This window comes from Muntiacus reevesi, chromosome 1, assembly GCF_963930625.1.
Source record: "Muntiacus reevesi chromosome 1, mMunRee1.1, whole genome shotgun sequence".
Classification (NCBI taxonomy): Eukaryota; Metazoa; Chordata; class Mammalia; order Artiodactyla; family Cervidae; genus Muntiacus; species Muntiacus reevesi.
Window position 1 is genome coordinate 201849362 of NC_089249.1, and position 19767 is coordinate 201869128.

Below are 19767 nucleotides of genomic sequence, written 5' to 3' on the forward strand. Positions count from 1 at the left end.
GCCGACCTGGCTGTCCTGCCTCGGGGTGCCTCCCTCTCCTCTCACCGGCCCGCCGGAAGTTGGTCTACAACCTTCTCAATCACATGCAGTAGTCTAGCACAGTTCTTCTTATGGCATTTACTCAAAACAAACTTACTTTTTTCTTTCTTTAGCCAGATGTTTAGAATTTCACTGACAGGCCTTGGAACTGCCCTGCAATCACTACTGGATCCTGGTTCTTAACCTGAGAATCAACCGTATGCATAACAAGTACCCCACCCAATTTGTATGTGTATCACTTCATACTTACAGGTTGAGGCTGTTCTGCAATACAGCAGTTGAAACACAACCAGAATTCACTCATGCTGATAGTCCAAGTTATAAATGAGCACCAATGAAGTTTCCAAATCTCAACTCAGGGAGCTTCACAAAGCACGCTTCTCAATGTGATCAACGTCCAATGATGCCAAAATAATTTTATTACTTCTCTGTGCTTGTTCCTGGAAGTCAAGTATCTTTTACAGTCAATCTAGTAAAGAAAAGGTCAGATTATCTCCTTTCTTTGTTTCTGAACCACCAGGAAAGGTATAAAAATTGTTGTCTTGACTCAGGGCCTCAACAGGTGGTCTAGAAAAAGAAAAAAGAAGGAAAGAAAACAAGTTACTTTACTTATCCTTAGAAGCTTTTATTTCTTAAATCTCTGATAAAATAAAGAATATTTCAAAAAATGTAAACACTGAAAAAAAATCAAGACTTTAATAAACTGGTAAGTCACTCAACAAAAAAAAAATTTAAGTATTTTTTCAGTGTCAGGTATTAGTAACATAAGAACTGAAAGGAAACAGTAATCCTTGCCTTCATAGAGCACTGTGTTTTGTGACTAAAAAAGCTTTTCCCAAAGCCATGACTCTAAATCAGGAAGACATAAATGACTGTCATTTTTATATCTATATAGAAGATCTTTGATGGAGATTAATGCATACATGTTCAATGGCACAAACGTAGGCCATAACAAGGCATGAATTTGGGACCCTCATTCTACACAGTCCAAAGGACATGCCTTCTAACATATTACAGGACAATGACACATTAAGCTTTAAGCATATGTTCAGAGAAGATAAGAAGGAAGAAAACGCATACTATCACCACAGTTAAAATTCAGAAAATGGAATGCATTTTCAAGGAGAGATGAACTTTCCTCACCTCACCCAAACTCTGAAACAAAGAAGTAGCAGTCTTGCAACTGGCTCTGTCCAATGAAGTGAGTAAACACTATGAAGGTTTATAAGCTCAAAAGAAAGTATGTTTCATTTATTTCCCCAGCAAGAGCATTAGAGCAAAGGGTTATATTTACAACATCACAAACATTATTTCAGCTACTTTTTACTTGACAAGCTTAATTCCACCCTGAATCAAAGATCTTGGCCATTAAAAAATTACTGTGAAATCTCTTTTAACCAATTCTATGAAAACAAACATGCCTTTGTTTGACACTGAAATTCCTTATGCTCACCATTGCTATTGTTGCACATACAAACACCGAGTTACTCTGATGTTTCAACTCTATTGGATTTGAAATCTGAGGTTTTAAAATCTAGTATATGGTTTATTCTATCATCATATTTTCTCATCTACATACAATGCCAGGCAACACCCTTTTTACTTATAATTTATCTTTGCCAGAAACCACTGTCAAATATTAATTTTACAATGGAAGGTGTTTTATTTTCTTCACTTTTTAACTAAGTAAATGTTCTTTCTGTTTAACACTTAAAATTAATCAATGGCTTCCATATTTAGAAATCCACATTTCCACAAATTCAAATTTCCTTCCCAGAGTAAAGTTATTCCTATTTTTAAAATTTTTAAATACACATTTTCCCACACACGTACTACTTTGAAAGTGATATTCGCAATATTTCCTTTCTTAATGTTTAGCTGAAGAGTGACTGTTTGAAGTATACTAATTTGTATTTCTGGAGATAAGACAGAAAAGATACTTAAGCATATCACCTAGAAAACAGATAGGATGAAATACATTTTCAAACCAAGGGGATGTTTGCAGCTCCACAGGTTTTTATTTGTTAAGTAAACATTTAAGTCTAAAAATGTTTCAACTGGGCCTTGGAATATCATACCAATATATTTTCCATCTTCTTGCTTTTCTACACAAAATTTCTTTTTAGAATTTTTTACAAATGTGTATATACTTAAAACAGATTTATACATAACACCTTTAGAGAAGTACTGAATTTGTCACAAAAATTCCCACAGACACTAATAATAAATACACTCATAGTTACTTTCACTTCCGGAACTCGGTGTTGCTTAAATCATGTCCACATTGAAAACCTGACTTTTAATATCTTAAGATAACAAAAGAAGTGTCACTTTGCAGCATCAACAACTAAACTTGGCTTTCAACACAACTCAGCAGATTCCACACATAAATCAGGGGTCAAACTAGACTACAGCACCAGAGCATTTCACAAACCATCGTTTCATTAGAAGATTTTAGAAAAGCTTACATGAACTGTGAGGCTACTTGGTGATTTGCAGAGCTTCCTTGCATTAAAATCTCAGTCTCTTGGCTTTCAGAGATTGGCGGTGAGTAAAAAGGTATAGAAGTAGTAGCAGCATTCTCTGGTGAAAAATATAACCTCCTCAGCCTTTCCCCTCCTCCTCCCCTTCCACACCTAAATCAAATGCCACAGATGTAGGATTCATACTTGTGTGAACAGTTTCACTGCTGACAATTTAAAGAATTTATGTCCCAACATCCTACACACAAATCAATAAAACAAAACTTTTTAGGTCAACTTCCAAAGAAACAGTAAGGCCATGACTCAAAAACAAAACAAAAAAAACAAGGCAAGGAGGCTTACCTCTAACCAAATAATTTCTTTTCCTTTTTTTGAGAAACACTTTAACTCAGTTGAGGTACAGAGCATGCTTAGTTTGTGTGAAACAAAATTGGATACAATTTAGAATGTAGACTTTGAAATAAATGAACGGTGGCAATTGTTGATACCATCTTAATTTTTCTACCATCTTAATTTTTCACAATGTTACCCTGAGGAACTGACAAGCTCTGTTAGTTATAAAAATGGAATGCTACACTGCCAATGTCACAGGTCTGAAATGAGGGCTAAATCAGGATGTACATAAGGGTACTACATATATTACAAAGAGTTATACTGATATAACATGCTTTTGTTATTAAAATTAAAATAGCGAACAGTACAATGAAGTAACAAAAATAATTTTTAACAGCTGTGAATTTTTAGGAAACAACCTGAAGGTCTACATTCCCCACCAAAAAAAAAAAAAGAATAAAAAAGAATTTCTAAGGGAAAAAATATGTGCAAACAATGCCACCCACAAGGCCTTAATTTCCAAAATATACTAACAGCTCATACAACTCAACAACAAAAACAACTTAATCAAAAAACGGGCAGAAGACTACAGAGACATTCTCCAAAGAAGAAATACAGGTATATGAAATAAGTCCATGAAAAGATGCTCAACATTGCTATTATTAGAGAAATGCAAACCAAAACTACAATGAAGTACCACCTCACACCAGTCAGAATGGCCATCATTAAGAAGTCTACAAATAATGGAGAGGGTATGGAGAAAAGGCAACCCTCCCACAATGTAGGAAGGATGTAAACTAGTACAGCCACTATGGAAAGAGCCTCAGAAAACTATTTTAAAATAGAATTACCATATAATCTAGCAATCCCACTCCTGCACATATACCTGAAAAAACTGTAATTCAAAAAGACACATGCACTCCCACGTTTCTAGCAGCACTACCTCCAATAGCCAAGACATGAAAACAAGCTAAATTTCCATCGAGAGGTGAATGGGTAAAGATGATGTGGTACATATATACAATGGAATACAACAGACATAAAAAAGAAGAACAAAATAATGCCATTTGCAGCAACACGGACACAATTAACTATCATACTAAGTGAAGTAAATCAAAAAGAGAAAGACAAATACCATATGCTATCACTTCTATGTGGAACTGAAAATACTGCACAAATGAACACATCTATGATGCAAGACTCAGACACAGAGAACAGGCTTGTGGCTGCCAAAGGGGTGGGGGGTGGGGAGGGCTGGACTGGGACTTTAGAGTTAGTAGATGCAAACTGTTACATATAAAAAGGATAAACAACAAGGTCTTACTGTATAGCACAGGGAACTAAACATCCTAAATAAACCACAATGGAGAATAATATAAAAAAGAATATAACTGAGTCACTTAGCTATACAGCAGAAATTAACACAATACTGTAAATCAACTACCCCTCAATAAAAAACTGAAAAAAATGAACTGTACTCCATTCATACAAAAGAATACTACAATAAACAGCAGCTTCATCCCACACACTGGTCAATTCTCACTGCCATGTTACTGACGACAAAACAATGCACAAGGAAATACCTTGTTTATATGAATTTCAAAAACAAATTAAAAAAAAAAACTTCAACTAAACTATTTTGTGTAGAGATGCATAAGGAAGTGTAAAAGTAAAGCAAGATAATTATAATACAAGTCAGGAAAGTGGTTATCTCTATGGCTGAGGGCAGGAATTAAGACTATGAAGAGATGCACAAGGGCTCTTGGAATGCTGATAATACTCTACCTCTTGATCTAGGTGGTAGTTACTCAAGTACTTGCTTTATAATTTTGTATTAAATGTACATTTATGGTCTATGCAATTTTCTACATATCATATCTTTAAATAACAATTTAAATATATAAGCAAAAGAAGCAAGTACTAACAATTTCAAGTTGTTGGGGTCATGGAAATGCAAAAAAAAAAAAAAAACCACCCCAAAATCAAGTAAAAATGAACATCCTTACTAGCGACTCTGAAGGACCTGGTAAATTTGGGATGCTTGGGTGAGGAGAGGGGTAGTAAGATCTGAAATTCTACCAGATGCCAAAGAGGTTTCCAACAGATACGCAGAACCTACTAATCAATGACCAAGTCTGAGTTCTCAGTAAAGCTATATCATAGCTGCACCAGCACTAAATCTGTCTCAATCTAGTTAAAATCATTCTTTTGATAGTGACTTGTGGTACAAAGTTCTTCGGGGGCGGGTGGGGGGAACATTCTGAAAAGAGTTTTCAAACTGTATTTATCACAGACCTTCTTTTCTGTGGCTGAAGTTCAAAATCAAGCCGCTGTTCCCTGAATTCAGTTATAAAAGGCACACTTGGGGGCACATGCAACTACTGAAGAAAGGTTAGTTTTTCTTCTTAGAATGACTGGGATTACAGGTTAGTCTTTTCCACTGTTTCGTGTAAATGTAATCACAGTACTTAAGAAAAAAAAATCTGGCCTTTTTCATTCAGCATGTTTCTGAGATTTTCCATTATGCCTCTATTAGCTAATTCATACAGACTTCCACTGTATAAGACACAGCACAATGTAACTTTCTATTTGTTATTTGCAGTTTTCGGCTATTAGAAATGCTGCTGTGAATTAGTATATACAAATATTCGTGTGAACAGAAGTTTTCGTTTCTCCTGGGTAAATATTTAGAAAGAGAACTACTGAGTCATATTTTAAGAACAGTTTGAACTTTAAACTGTTTTCCAGTTTTTCAATTCGGTTGTACCATCTTGCATTTGTACCAGCAAGGTATGAGAGCTCCAACTGTTCTACCTCCTACCAACACTGTGTGTCCTTAATCTCATTAATTTCAGTCATTCTCTGTGTATGAAGTGCTATCTTGCTGTGATAGCAAGCCACTCATATATTTTCTTCTTTGGCTAGGTATAATCAGATCTTTTGTCCATTTTTTTCATTTATGTGTCTTTTTCAGCTGCGCTATTTCCATATTCTAGATCTAGTCCTTTGTCTGATAAGTCTATTGTGAGTATTTTTTTCCTGGTCTTTGTCTTTCCATGTTTTAAAAAACAACATGTCTCAGAGAGTTTAAGTTTTTTTAATAGTCAAGTTTATCTATTTTATCTTTTATGATCTGTGTTCTAAGAAATGTTTGCATGTTCCCCCAAACAGCTTTTCTTCAGTTATCTTTTCACCCACAACTTTCATTTTTTACTTTTTAGCCTATAATCCTCTTTTAGTTATTAGTGGTAGTACAAAGTAAAGGTGAATGATTCCTTTTTTTGACAAGGATATTCAATTGCTCCAGATCATTTCCTGATGGCTCCCTCTGCCTACTGACTTGATGTGGTACTTTTTACTGAAAATCAAGTAACTGTTAAGTTTGGGTCCATTTCTGGGCTGATTATTCATTACACTGACCTATTCCTATACCAGAATCAGACTGCCTTTCTGACACGTGCATGTGAGGGCTACGTCTCTTCAGCAGTGTCTGACTCTCTGCGACCCCACGGACTGTAGCCTGTCAGGCTCCTACATTTATGGGATTCTCCAGGCAAGAATACTGGAGTCGGCTGCCATGCCCTCCTCCAGGGAATCTTCCTGACCCAAGGGGTTGACCCAAGGATCGAACCTGTGTCTTATGCCTCCTGCATTGGCAGGCAGGTTCTTTACCCCTAGAGTCACCTGGGAAACCCGTTATAGTTTTCTACTACGACTTGAAATCAGGTAGTGATCAATCTTCCACAGTATTCTTTCACAAGATTACTTTGGATGGTCTAGATGCTTCACATTTCCATACACGTTTGAGGACCAGTTTGTCAATGTCTTAAAAAAAAAAAAATCCTCTGAATCTGACTGGGACTGCATTTTTTTCTGACATTTGGAATTTCACATTTTAACAATATTGAGTATCTAATCCATTAACATGGGGATTCCCTGGTGGCCCAGCAGTAAAGTATCTGCCTGCCAATGGAGGAGGCATGAGTTCCATCCCTAAGTTGGGAGGATCTTCTGGAGGAGGAAATAGCAAAACCCACTCCAGCATTCTTGCCTGGAAAATTCCAGTGAGAAAGGAACCTGGCATCTGCAGTTCATGGGGTTGCAAAGGAGTCAGACACAAGTCAGCAACTAAACAACAGCAATCCACTAACATGGCACAGCCAGCAGCCTGCAGTTCTCACTGTACAGGTTTCCTGTGTATCTTTTGTTGCATCACTTTTGTTTTTTGAACTCTGTTTACAGCTTTCCTAAGAAAGCTTCTCTTTTTTCTTTTTTGCCTGCACTGCGTAATTTATGGATCTTAGTTTCCAGGGACTGAATCTGGATGAAAGTGCAGAGTCCTAACCACTGGACAGCCAGGGAACTCTCTATATGAAAGCTTGAAAGTCACAAAAGTCGACTTTTATCACAGATTAGGGGGTTTATCTTATTTCTGACAAATTTTCATCATGAATTGGTTTATTTTACCTTTCCCTGGATAATTTAGTTTCATTTAGGTTTACTTTTACAAATTATCTTGAACATTAATATTTTATAGATATAGTTAGGTAGCATTTTCAGTCTACCCAGGCTTTTGCTTTCTGACATCTTCCTTTTCGCCTTAATTGAAATTCAAAGTACTTAACCCAAACATATACATATGTACGGGAGGGCTTCTTATGTTGGCTCAAACCTGGGAGAGTTTGCAATGTAAACAGGTAACACATAAGGAAACTACTGTTCCCTTCTCTAATGCCCACATTTCTCACTCTTGCATGAGAACGAATACCACGCCTACCTTTTCTAGCTTTAGCAATAAATCCTCCTTTTCCTTTCCTGCTACTTTCCTTCTTCCAGTTTCTCTCTCTCCCTTTTCCATCTCTTCATCCACTGTCCTAAAACCCTTCATTAGCAATATAGAGTTAGAAATAACAATTCTGTGACAGAGTAGGTTTTCAATTATTAGTTCATGGATTGAAAGCTACCTTTTGTCCTGAGTCTAGGTAGATATTTATACCCACCTACTAATGAACATCTCATGTGGTTTCCTTGTTAATATTATCTGTACCACTGAATTCACTGTCTTTTCCCCCACATCTGTGTCTATGTTACCTTTCTTGGTGGGTGGCATCATCATACAAGGTTTACCAAGCAACACATACTCAAATTCTATCCCACTACCAGCAGTTCAGGGAATTAAAAATCATACGGTAAAATACTTTCTTATATTTAAACAAATTTTTATTCTTATTCAGGGCTTCACAACTGGCACAGTTGTTAAGAATCCACCTGTCAATGCAGGAAACATGGTTTCAATCCCTGGGTCAGGAAGATCCCCTGGAGAAGGAAATGGCAACCCAGTCCAGTCTTCTTGTCTGGAGAATCCCATGGACAGAGGAGCCTGGTGGGCTACAGTCCATGGGGTTGCAAAGAGTCAGACATGACTGAGCACATCCAAATTACCTTACTCTTACTAAAAAATTAATACAAGCACAAAGATTTTTAAAGTATTGGTAAGCAATAAAAAGCTGTTTAAAATGGCAAATATAGCATATAGTGACTAAGACTTTATGGGCTTCCCTGGGGGCTCAGACGGTAAAGAATCTGCTTGCGACGCGGGAGACCTGGGTCAATCCCTGGATTGGGAGGACACCCTGGAGAAGGGAATGGCTCCTCACTGCAGTATTCTTGCCTGGAGAATCCCATGGACAGAGAAGCCTAGTGGACCACAGCTATGGGGTCGCAAAAAGTAGGACACATCTGAGGAACCAGTACTTTCACTTTCAGTCATGGCATTAGGAAGTGTTCTAATATAATTCTTCGGGCTTCCCAGGTGGTGCTCCTGGTAAAGACCCTGCCTGCTAATGCAGGAGACATGAGACATGAGCTCAATTAAGGAGGAAATGGCCACTCACTGCAGTATTCTCGCCTGGAGAATCCCGTGGACAAAGCAGCCTGAAAGAGCTACACTCCACGGGGTGACAAAGAGTTGGACACGACTAAAGCCACTTAGCACATACCTCTCTGTTAGTAGTCATCTTTAAGTTATCAAGGTGTTTCTTCTCGTATTTATGAATAAGATGACAACTGCTATTTCCTGTTATTGACTTTTAGATAATTTAACCTGATTTTCTGTTAAAATAGATGAGAATATGTCTTTTTTAAATCACTGCCTACCTTCAAGCTCCCTTGCACTTATCAACACTGATAATTTATAGTTTTTGGTTGAATCAATTATCAATGTTTGTTACTACAACTGCCACTGCTGAAACGAGTCATCTATTAGAATTAGCTATTTTTTCTTGAATAATCATTAGTTTTTCTGTGGTTAATAACTCCTGAGAATTTGTGTTTAAATTTGTGTTTGCTTGGTTTTTCTATGTATATATATCAGAACTGCTGCTGTTTAGTTAATAAGTCATGTCCAACTCTTTTGTAATGCCAGGGACTGCAGTCCACCAGGTTCCTCTCTGTGTGGAATTTTCCAGGCAAGAAAACTGGAATGGTTGCCATTTCCTTAGATGGTAAAGAATCTGCTTGAAATGCAGAAGATCCAGGTTTGATCCTTGAGTGGGGAAGATGCCCTAGAGAAGGAATGGCTACCCACTCCGGTATCTTACCTGGAAAATTCCATGGACACAGGGGCCTGGTAGGCTATAGTTCAGGGGGTCACAAAAGAGTCACGACTGAGCAACTAACATTTTTCACTTTCTCCCAGGGGAGCTTCCTGACCCAACAACTGACCCCACATCTCCGGCACTCGCAAGTGGATTCTTTACCACTGAGGCACCAGGGACTGCAAAACACTTTAATTAGCTCTGTACAAGACCTGTAATTTCCAAATACCTGAACGTGTGAGTAGATGTACTGAGTCAAATTTTCTTTTGATTTCATCACAGATCTACCTATCTAGCCTCTTGCTTCAATCTTCACTAGCTGCTCTCAAGGCATATTTCCTCTGGTTCCTTTCCTAGGCTGATGTCCTCTCTCTGAGAATCAACTCTTCCTTTTTTCATCCTCTTCAGCTTATTTTGTAAAAAAAATCACACATTCCAGTTCATTATCTCCTTAGTGAAGGACAACCTGGCATGCTGCAGTCCATGGTGTGGCAAAGAATCTGACATGACTTGGCAAGTAAACAACACCACATTCTAGTAGCTTCTTAAGAAAGGGTACGGGGAAGAAAAAAATGTTTTAAATGCTTGCATTTGACTCCTAATTGACTGGTTAAATACAGAATACCAAGTTAAGGATCTTTTCCTCAGGATTTTAAAGGCACTGTTTCACTATTAACTACTTTCAAGAGTTGCTGCTAAGAAGTCTGGGGACATAATTATGATTCTTTTCTGGTGATATATTTCACCCTTCTCTGGGAAGTTGAAAGATTTTCTCTTTTGGAATTCTCAAGTTTTTCAGCGATGTAACTTGGTTTGGTCCTTTTTCATGCATTGTGCTAGGGACTGGATGAGTTCTTTCAAATTGAAGAAAAATATTAGTACCTATACTACATGGTTGTTGAGAGAATTACATGAAGTACTTATGCTTAGCATAGGTAAGTGTAAATAATATTGATGATTACCAATATTTATCCACATTTACCAATTTTTAGATCACCATTTTTTCTTGCCTCCCAATTTTTCCTTTCAACTTCCTTCTTCTGCTTAAGAATTTTTTTTTTCAGTAGTGTGTGCATGCTAAGTCACTTAAGTTGTGTCCAACTCTTGTGATTCTACTGTAGCCCACCAGGCTCCTCTGTCCATCAGGTTCTCCAGACAAGAATACTGGAGTGGGTTACATGCCCTTCTGCAGAGGATCTTCCGGACCCAGGGATCGAACCCACATCTCTTGTCTCCTGTATTGGGAGGTTCTTTACCACTAACACCATCTGGGAAGGACATCTTTTTAAATATTTACCTACAAGTGGTAAGCTTCTCAGCTGTTTCTCTAAAACTGTGAATTTTCATTTTAATTCTGAAATAATTCATAGAATTTTGAAATAATTTACAGAACTACTAAAACAGAACAGAAACATGCCATGTCCCCTTCACTCAGTTAACACACACATTGTTGACACAAGGTCTGTATCTTGTCCCTAGCCTTGTATGCCAGTTTAGCTTAGTACAGAATTCTTGGCTGACAGTGTTTTCCCCTCAGTCCTTTACACATGTTATTCTGACCACTACTGTTGCTGGTGAGAAGTCAACTGTCAATCTAATTTACGATCTTTTAAACATAAATTTACTTTTGTTCTGTGAATGCTCTTAAGATTGTCTCTGCATTTGACCCCAATTTCATTGACTCTCTAGTTTCAGATTCATTTCTATATATGTATGATTCTTTTCCCTGTTTCTACTGCTATTTAACTTTTGCTGTTAATATTTTCCCCCAGCTCGTGACTTTCATTTCAATAATCACAATTCTCATTTCCTTCAGTGTCTGTCTTTCATTCAGACAGTTTAGACTTATTTTTCTGATTATTCTGTTAAAGCCCAGTGTTCCCTGGTTGAGGAACAACCCATGAAGCACAGTATTCACTTTCTAGTGCTTAGAAACCCATGAAGTGAAATAGGAAATTCAAGTTTACATTTTTTTAATTTAATTTCTCAGCTTAAGACTCTCACATCCCATGGATAGTCACATTCATATTACATACTGTGATCTACATGCAAGCTCAGAAAGAGTAATAATGTAGTGACTTAGAATTTAGACTCAGATACTAGAGAGCCTACACTGGAATCCTGCATTCCTCCACACTTTGGATGAATAATCCTGGGCAGGTTACTTAACCTCTGTGTATCTCAGTTCACAATTTTATAAAAGGGTGTTTTTAACTATCTACCTTAATGGTGTTTGTGAGGATTAAACAAATAAATTTAAACTGCTTAGAATAGTGCTTGGTATACAGCAGGTTTAAAAAATCAGGTAAGTTTTTATTGTTAGTCTGATCAGATGATCAGATCAAACTAGTCAATTCTAAAGGAAATCAACCCTGAATATTCACTGGAAGGACTGTTGTTGAAGCTGAAGCTCCAACAGTATGGCCACCTGATGTCAAGAGTTGACTCACTGGAAAAGACCTGATGTTGAGAAAGACTTAAGGCAAAAGGAGAAGGGGGAGGGAGAGAATGAAGTGATTAGATAGTATCACTGACTCAACAGCTATGAATGTGAGCAAACTCCAGGAGATAGTGAAGAGCAGAGGAATCTGGAGTGCTACTGTCCATGGGGTCAAAAAGAATCCCATGACTTAGCAACTGAACAAAAAACAAATGATCATCATTGTCATCACTACTGCATCATTCTTTTTTCCCTTTCATTCAGGGAAAGTGAAAGTCGCTCAGTTGTGTCCAACTCTTTGCAACCCCATGGACTATACAGTCCATGGAATTCTCCAAACCAGAATATTGGAGTGGGTAGCCGTTCCCTTCTCCAGCGGATCTTCCCAACCCAGGGATCAAACCCAGGTCTCCTGCATTGCAGGCAGATTATTTACCAGCTGAGCCACAAGCGAAGCCCAAGAATACTGGAGTGGGTAGCCTATCCCTTCTCCAGCGGATCTTCCCGACCCAGGAATAGAACCAGTGTCTCCTGCACTGCAGGTAGATTCTTTATCAGCTGAGCTACCAGGGAAGCCCAGAGAACTGAGCAGAGACAAGTTTCCTTGATGCTTATCTAGGCAAGCAGACAAAAATTTTTCTAGTCCATCTACATGAGTATATTTATTATAATTTATATTTAGGAGGGAGAGTATTAGGATAAAGAAATATAGCAAAAGCAGTACTAAGGTAGTATAGCATACAGTAAGATTAATAGACGGTTTCCAGTTGATAGTTGAATGAGGAATTCTACCTTACTCCACCTGTCACTTATTAATTACAAAAAAATACTCATAATAAATGATATTTAGTAAGGTTTTTCACTTAGTGTAGGACGTTATGTATATCAGAAGATTAAACTTGTTGAGGGGAATGCATACAATACCTACTTACTACCTGAACTGGCTGCCTTGTCTGTTTTGCAAGAGGAGGAGGGCAGTTAATTAAAGGCTTGAAGAATGAGAAGTATGTAATCCAAGCTTCCTGGTCAAGCATGGAACACCACCCCATCCATCCCTTGGGAACCGTGAGCGCTGATCAGGCACAGAGTGCAATCATTTATCCCTTGAGAACAAGGTTAAGGTTCAGACCAGGCTTTGATACAGTGTTTCAGATTCATCCCCAGAGAGCACCAAAGCTCACTGTGATTTCCAATTGACTGCTACCTGCCTTGAGACTACTGCCTTAGGACTTTTTGTTAACTTGGTATTTTTCCTGGGGGAGGTGGGATGATACATTTTCAGCAACCAGTGCTATTTTTTAGCTGAGAAAAACGTTTACAAGATTTGCTATGATAACAGAACTATGTCAAGCTAAAAAGTACACTTAGTTGTTTAAAATTTCTTCACTCCAACACTGCCACAAAAATTAGTAACTATATTATCAAAGTGCCTATAATACCCTATAAGAGATGACTAAGGTTATTAGGTTATCAACTTTTTTCTCAAGCCAAACGTCTAGCACAAACAAAAAAGCCACGTAGAATACATTTTACTTATACAGTTCACACCACTGGCAAATTAAAGATGAACAATGACAACACCCATGACAAACATATGTCCTTTGCTAAAGACTAGTCAGACTACCAATTTACATACAGCTTTGGAGTTCTCAAACTTACCATAAATTATCATTTTTTCCCACAGTTGCTTAGGTCTCCACAAACTTATCCTTAAGACTAAATAGGAAAAAAAAAAAAAAGAAGACTAAATAGGTTTTCCTATTCTTAGTGTGGAGGAAAGGAAACCAATGCAGAAAAAATAAGTCCTTAGTAAAGTCACATGGGACTGAAGTGACAAGTGGGGAAAATTCTGAAAGATTTCAACAAATACACTGCCATTAACTTCACTACAAATAAACCTATCAAAATAAGTTAAACTCATTACAAATACAAACCATTGGAACCCTCAAAGAAAACCAATAATGGTAACTGGACTTTGCTTCCAATACTAAAATAAAATTTACAGCTTAAAAGAGCCAAATGACTTTAGGAAAAGAAAATATCCACACAGACATACAGAACTGAATTTACAGGTTTAAAAAAATAATCTAGAAAATAACATACTAAAACCCCTTGGGAATTTTCCAGAGAAAATGTGAACAAAAATTACATCAATGCTATGAACTACAAATAGGCACCTGGTATTCTGACCTATGTTCTAAGGCGCACACAGGAGAAATATGCTGCCCTTAGCCAGAATGAGTTTGTATTTCTCCAAAAGAATCACTAAACTCTTCAGGGGAAAACTTGCTGTTATTTTAGCTTTTAAAAGTTTTCTTATCAAAACCATAAGTCCAGTTATATAATTATTTAAAAAAAAAAACAGGGTAAAATAACATTTAAAAATAAAATAAGGTATTTTCATATTTTAAATGATCTTCAAAATACCTTGAAAAAATTATTAAACAAATCTGATCTTCTCCATGGTAAATCCACACACAATTTCAAAAATAAGGTGTACTTTTAACTTAAAAAAAAAAAAAAAAAAATGGAATTTAAATAAATCAACACTGAGTATCCAGACTATATAAAAGAGACTTGAAAAGCCTATAAAAGCATTCATAGACTTGACTATGGATGAGTTAGTGCCGTGACAACGTTAAAGAAAAACTTAAAAATATATCTATGTGGGATTTCAGCTGGTGGTTTAAAAGTCTTCATGGTTGCTTAGAGAAAATAATGTAAGGTAAAAATACTTCTCTATCACCTTGCCACAAAGAAAACTTATAATACTTGTGTCATGTTATCTATTAAAAAAAGAGTTTTCCATTGCTATATTAAACTTTAAGTGCAGTGTAACCATAAGGAAATTAAAAAGCACATGTACATTTAGCTTCTTTTTTTGGTATTTCTTTCTGCAAATTAAAGCAGGTAATCAATAACTTTCTGATACCACCTGTTAACTGGATAACAGAAATAAACTTCAGCATGCATTCTGAATGCCGGATTTCACCATACATGGATACATGTATTATTGATATAATACAGTTGACCCTTAAACAATGCAAGGAGTTAGGGGGTTGAGATCCTTTCCATAGTAGAAAATTTGAGTGTAACTTTAGACTCAGCCCTTCACACACAGTTCCACATCCACAGATTCAATCAACCATGGATCATGTAGTACATATTTACTGGGGAAAAAATCCCCATATAAGTGGACCCAAGCAGTTCAAATCCATGATGTTCAAGGGTCAACTGACCACATGTGTGTATTTGACAGATACTATTGAGCAATTACTATGTATTAGGCCCGTGAACATGGTAATGATCAAGAGCGAGTGGCTAGAACAGAACTAAAAGTTTTAGAAAGTTTATTACTCACTAGCCAGGCTGAACATAAACATGCAATAAGCACCAAACTACAGGGTCACCTTCTACTTCTAATTCACTTTTAGGTTTTATTCGGTTAAGTCCCAGGACCCTGACAAGGAGAGCTAAGCATTCAAGTAGTTCACAGTTGGGGCTTATTCATTCAGGTACTGACGTAGAACTCTTAGTATTCCCATCTGTTTCAGCCCCTGATGGAGTCAGATAAGATAAAAATTATACGGATAACTGTAGGGTTGCTCAAGTTTCAAAGAGAAGACCCAGTTCTATATAAGGGGAAAAGTAAATGTCCAGAATGCCTACATATGTTGCAAAGGAAGAGAACAGAACGCAACCTGAGCATATAAGGAACTCACCAAAAAGTGACTGTTTTTGCGCCGTATCATACTACACGTTGGGTTTTCAATCATTCCTTTTTGTAGAGAAAAACACAATGAGAAAAAACTGCTATTTTTCCTACAACTATGTAAGTCTCCACAACTTCGTTTTCCAGCAGGAAAACGTCTCCTGCCTCACACAACCCTGAGGCTCTTTAATGAATACCCATCACCATGCTAGAATGGCCATTCTGATCCAAAATTTGGATTGCCTTTGAAATAGTAGCCATTGGAATTCACAGCTATTACACCACACTTCTAGTGGGGATATGTAAAAAGAAAACTAAAGAGTTGGGACCACATATTCCTTACAGACTTGAGGAACTGAAGGCATTCAACCTGGCTGCCATTTCAACCATCAAAGATCATGTGCCACCAACAAAAAGCCCGAGAAAAATCAGACCATAAGACAGCCATGCGCTGTGTTACACACAAGCTACCGAACGAGCGTTACAGAAACGACGGCAGCTCCTCAGTACAGATGTGATTACTTGCCGAAGTATAACACAGGTAACTAAATAACAAATGTTCTAAATGTTCAAACCTTTTTGAATCACCTTATAAAATAACTTTAAACAATAATGGGGGGAGTTTCTAATTCTTTCTAATTCTTGTTTAAAACAAGATCTTCATTTTTATATTCAAAGGAAAGCAGGTAATAATGGACACTTTCATCATGATGGTATGATGATGAAAATGATTTCAGAAACAGAAAATATCACTCAACAACATGGACCAGACAAGCAACAAGGATATACTGTATAACACAGGGAAATATAGCTTTGTTTTGTAGTAACTTTAAATTGAGTTTAAGTTATAAAAATACTATTTTTTTTTGGAATCACTATTTTGTACACCTGAAACTAATGTAATATTGTTAATCAAGAGGGAGTTCCCTGGTAGCCTAGTGGTTATAATTCTGGGATCCCACTGCCATGCCCAGGTTTAATCCCTAATGGGAAACTGAAATCCCACAAGTAGTGTGGCATGGCCAAAAAAAAAAAAAAAAAAAACTTAACCAACTATACTTCACTTTTTTTAAAAAATGAAAATTATGGACTATCTCTTGTCCATAAAGTTAAATCATAGCAGGTCATACATGAGAAATTCAATATTCTTGGGTTTTCCAGCCTGTTTTTGTTTTATATAAGAAAAATCAGTGATAGAAAATTATAAAGAAAGGTTCAACTAAATTGTAAACCGCTAATAAAAAATGAGCACTAGCCAGATATTTCACTGTGTATTTCGATAAACACTATCTAATTTCTATAATCTTAAGAGGTAAGTATTATCCTTACTTTGGAAATAAAGAAACCACAGCTCAGATATGTCAAGTAACTTAATGGCAGACCACTTTCTCTTACATTTTTAACGTACAGTTCAATGCTGTCTTAAATAACAATTATTTATGACATATAGATTCTTTTAAACTCCATCAAGACAGACTCCAAATTATTATCTCTTATAGCACTTAACATGGTAATGCATCCCAATAGTTGAAAAAAAAAAAAATGAATTAAAACTAGGTTCTACCACTTATTAAGTGGCATTAATCTATAAGCTCTCAGTGTTAAAGTTTTCTCTTATAATGATGATACCAACATTGCAAGATTACTGTGAGACAGGGTTGGTTTCTTTGCTGACAAAGGTCCATAGAGTCAAAGCTATGGTTTTTCCAGCAGTTACGTATGGATGTGAGAGTTGGACCATAAAGACGACTGAGCACCAAACCAATGATTGATTCTGAACTGTGGTGCTGGAGAAGGCTCTTGAGAGTCCCTGGGACTGCAAGGAGATCAAACCAGTCAATCCTAAAGGAGATCAGTCCTGAATATTCACTGGAAGGACTGATGCTGAAGCTGAAACTCCAATACTTTGACCACCTTATACGAAGAACTGGCTCATTAAAAAAGACTCTGGGGCTGGGAAAGACTGAAGGCAGGAGAAGAAAGGGCAACAGAGAATGAGATGGCTGGATGACATCGCTGACTCAATGGACATGAGTCTGAGCAAGCTCCAGGAGCTGGTGAAGGACGGGGAAGCCCGGCGTGCTGCAGTCATGGGGCACAGAGTTAGGACACAACTGAGCAACTGAACAACAAAGGGTTAGTCTCTCTACCTCCACGCTGCTGCTCTGGGGGCCAGGTAACTCTTTTCTTGGTGGGGCTGCGTACCGTCTTGTGCACTGAAAGATGCTGCACTAGCAACGTCTCTAGCCCTTATCTGGTAAAAAGCCAGTAGCATCCCTCTCTACCAGTGGTGACAACCAAAACTGTCTCCAGTCAAAATGACGGAGAATGGGGTACTCAAGAACCACTGCTGCAGGTAAAAGAATTATAAAAATGAACTGGAAAAGTATGTGATTTCCTCTACTCTAGAGAATCCCCTTGAGAAGGGAGAAGGGCAAAATTTCCTGCGCCAAGCCACTAATGATAATACTCCTAAAAACAACAATCAGCAACACAAAATTCTAATAACCTTATGTGGTCTAGTAAAGATGGCTGCAGATTCTTGATTATGTCTCCAAATGAGAGAGAAAGAAATTCCCTACCTTAAATTCAAACAACCTAGGTGACTTCTTTCACAAAAGAATGAAGCTGAAGTCATGATCTCGAACTGATGAGGCCACAAAAAGCCTGGTAGCTTGTGCTCCCAAGTTCAACTACATTAAGACTGCCACGCTGGGAAGGCCACAAGTGTAGGCACACAGGTTAAGAGTCCCAGCTGAGCCCAGACTCCCAGCCTCCTTAGCCAGAGCGACAGACAGGCGAATGCTTCTCAGTCCAGACCACATGCTAGCTAAGACTATCCAATGACCTTTGTTGATGTCTCACATAAGAGAAGACTTGCCAAGACCTGCTCAAATTCGCTGTCATTTTAAACCACTAAAGTTTCAGATAATTTGTTTTCACATACTTTGTTATATTTTTCATTCATATACTTTTCTTCTTTTTTTTTCCCCATGAGACATTTGCCTCCCCAACTTTATCTATTTATGGCTGCGCTGACCTTCACTATAGTACATGGGTTTCTTCTAGTTCTGGCATGTATTTTCTAGCTGCAGCGTACAAGCTTCTCACTGTGGTGTCTTCTCTCGTTGCAGAGCTCGGGCTCTAGGTGCATGGGCTTCAGTAGTTGTGGTGGGCGGGCTTGGCTGCCCCACAGCATGTGGGATCTTCCTGGACCAGGGATTGAACCCGTGTCCTCTGCACTGGCAGGCAGACTCTCCATCACTCGAGTACCAGTGAAGTTCTACTTCTCCATTAGAGATTTTCACATGTAAAATCTTTAAAAGTTATCATTATTAATTCAGATGAGGTCATCCAATTTCTATCAAGACCAGGTGCTACTGGTCTCATCCTCCAAAATAAAGTCCTGAGGGAAAAAAAGAAGTCACTCTGGATTCCAGGAACAACATAACAAAAAGCACAAAAACTGATGGGGATAAACTCCCACTGATTTTGTTGAGTAGACACTGGAGACCTAGAGTCAGGAGCAAAGGGCGGCAGGAGTCAAAAGGCAACAGTCTTTGTTTTTGCTTTTTTAGTTTCTGAAAAAACTAAAAAGCTTTTTTCAGTCTGCCTTTATCTTTCCCTTGATTGCCCGTTCAAGAAATTAGCAGAAAAGCTCATATCTTTGTCATCAGGATGAACTGAGGACAGCACAAAAGGCCTATGAGGGGAAAGTTCATGAAAACTCGTACAAATGGACTACCCTGAGGTCATTTACTCTTCTCAGTCCTTCTCCTCTCAGAAAACACTACAGAACCGGCGGTGAATTATGATACAAGGAAACCACCCCTTAAAATTTCTAAGAGTTTAAAAAACAAGCCCTGATCAGAAGCGGCCTAACGCAGCAGTAGCCAACAGAAGAAGGTGACAGCAATTCAGGGCCAGGGGCTGTCTGACCTGAGATCAAGCCCTTCCTCTCTCAAACCCACTCAGACCAACACAAGCCAAGGTCTGGCTGTTGGCCAATCCCTAATCCATATTATTAGACTAAGTGGGTAATATTCCTTCCCAAAGAATTATTAGCTTACTAGCTAAAATAAGTATTTGGAGCAAGCCATAAAATGGTTATAAAAGACATATAATACACCAAACAACCCAACCACTAATGCAGAATTAGTGGAT

General features: G+C 37.7%; 1 protein-coding gene across 6 annotated transcripts in view; it reads right to left on the reverse strand.

The window, feature by feature from the left end:
* CDC42SE2 (CDC42 small effector 2) overlaps positions 1-19767 on the reverse strand; it is a 108301-nt gene that overhangs the window by 47130 nt on the left and 41404 nt on the right. For all 6 annotated transcript variants that reach the window (XM_065918171.1, XM_065918168.1, XM_065918167.1 and 3 more), the window contains one exon: positions 290-606. In XM_065918171.1, coding sequence (XP_065774243.1) covers positions 290-343 — 54 coding nt within the window. In that variant the 5' untranslated portion in view covers positions 344-606. The remainder of the gene's footprint in view (positions 1-289; positions 607-19767) is intronic.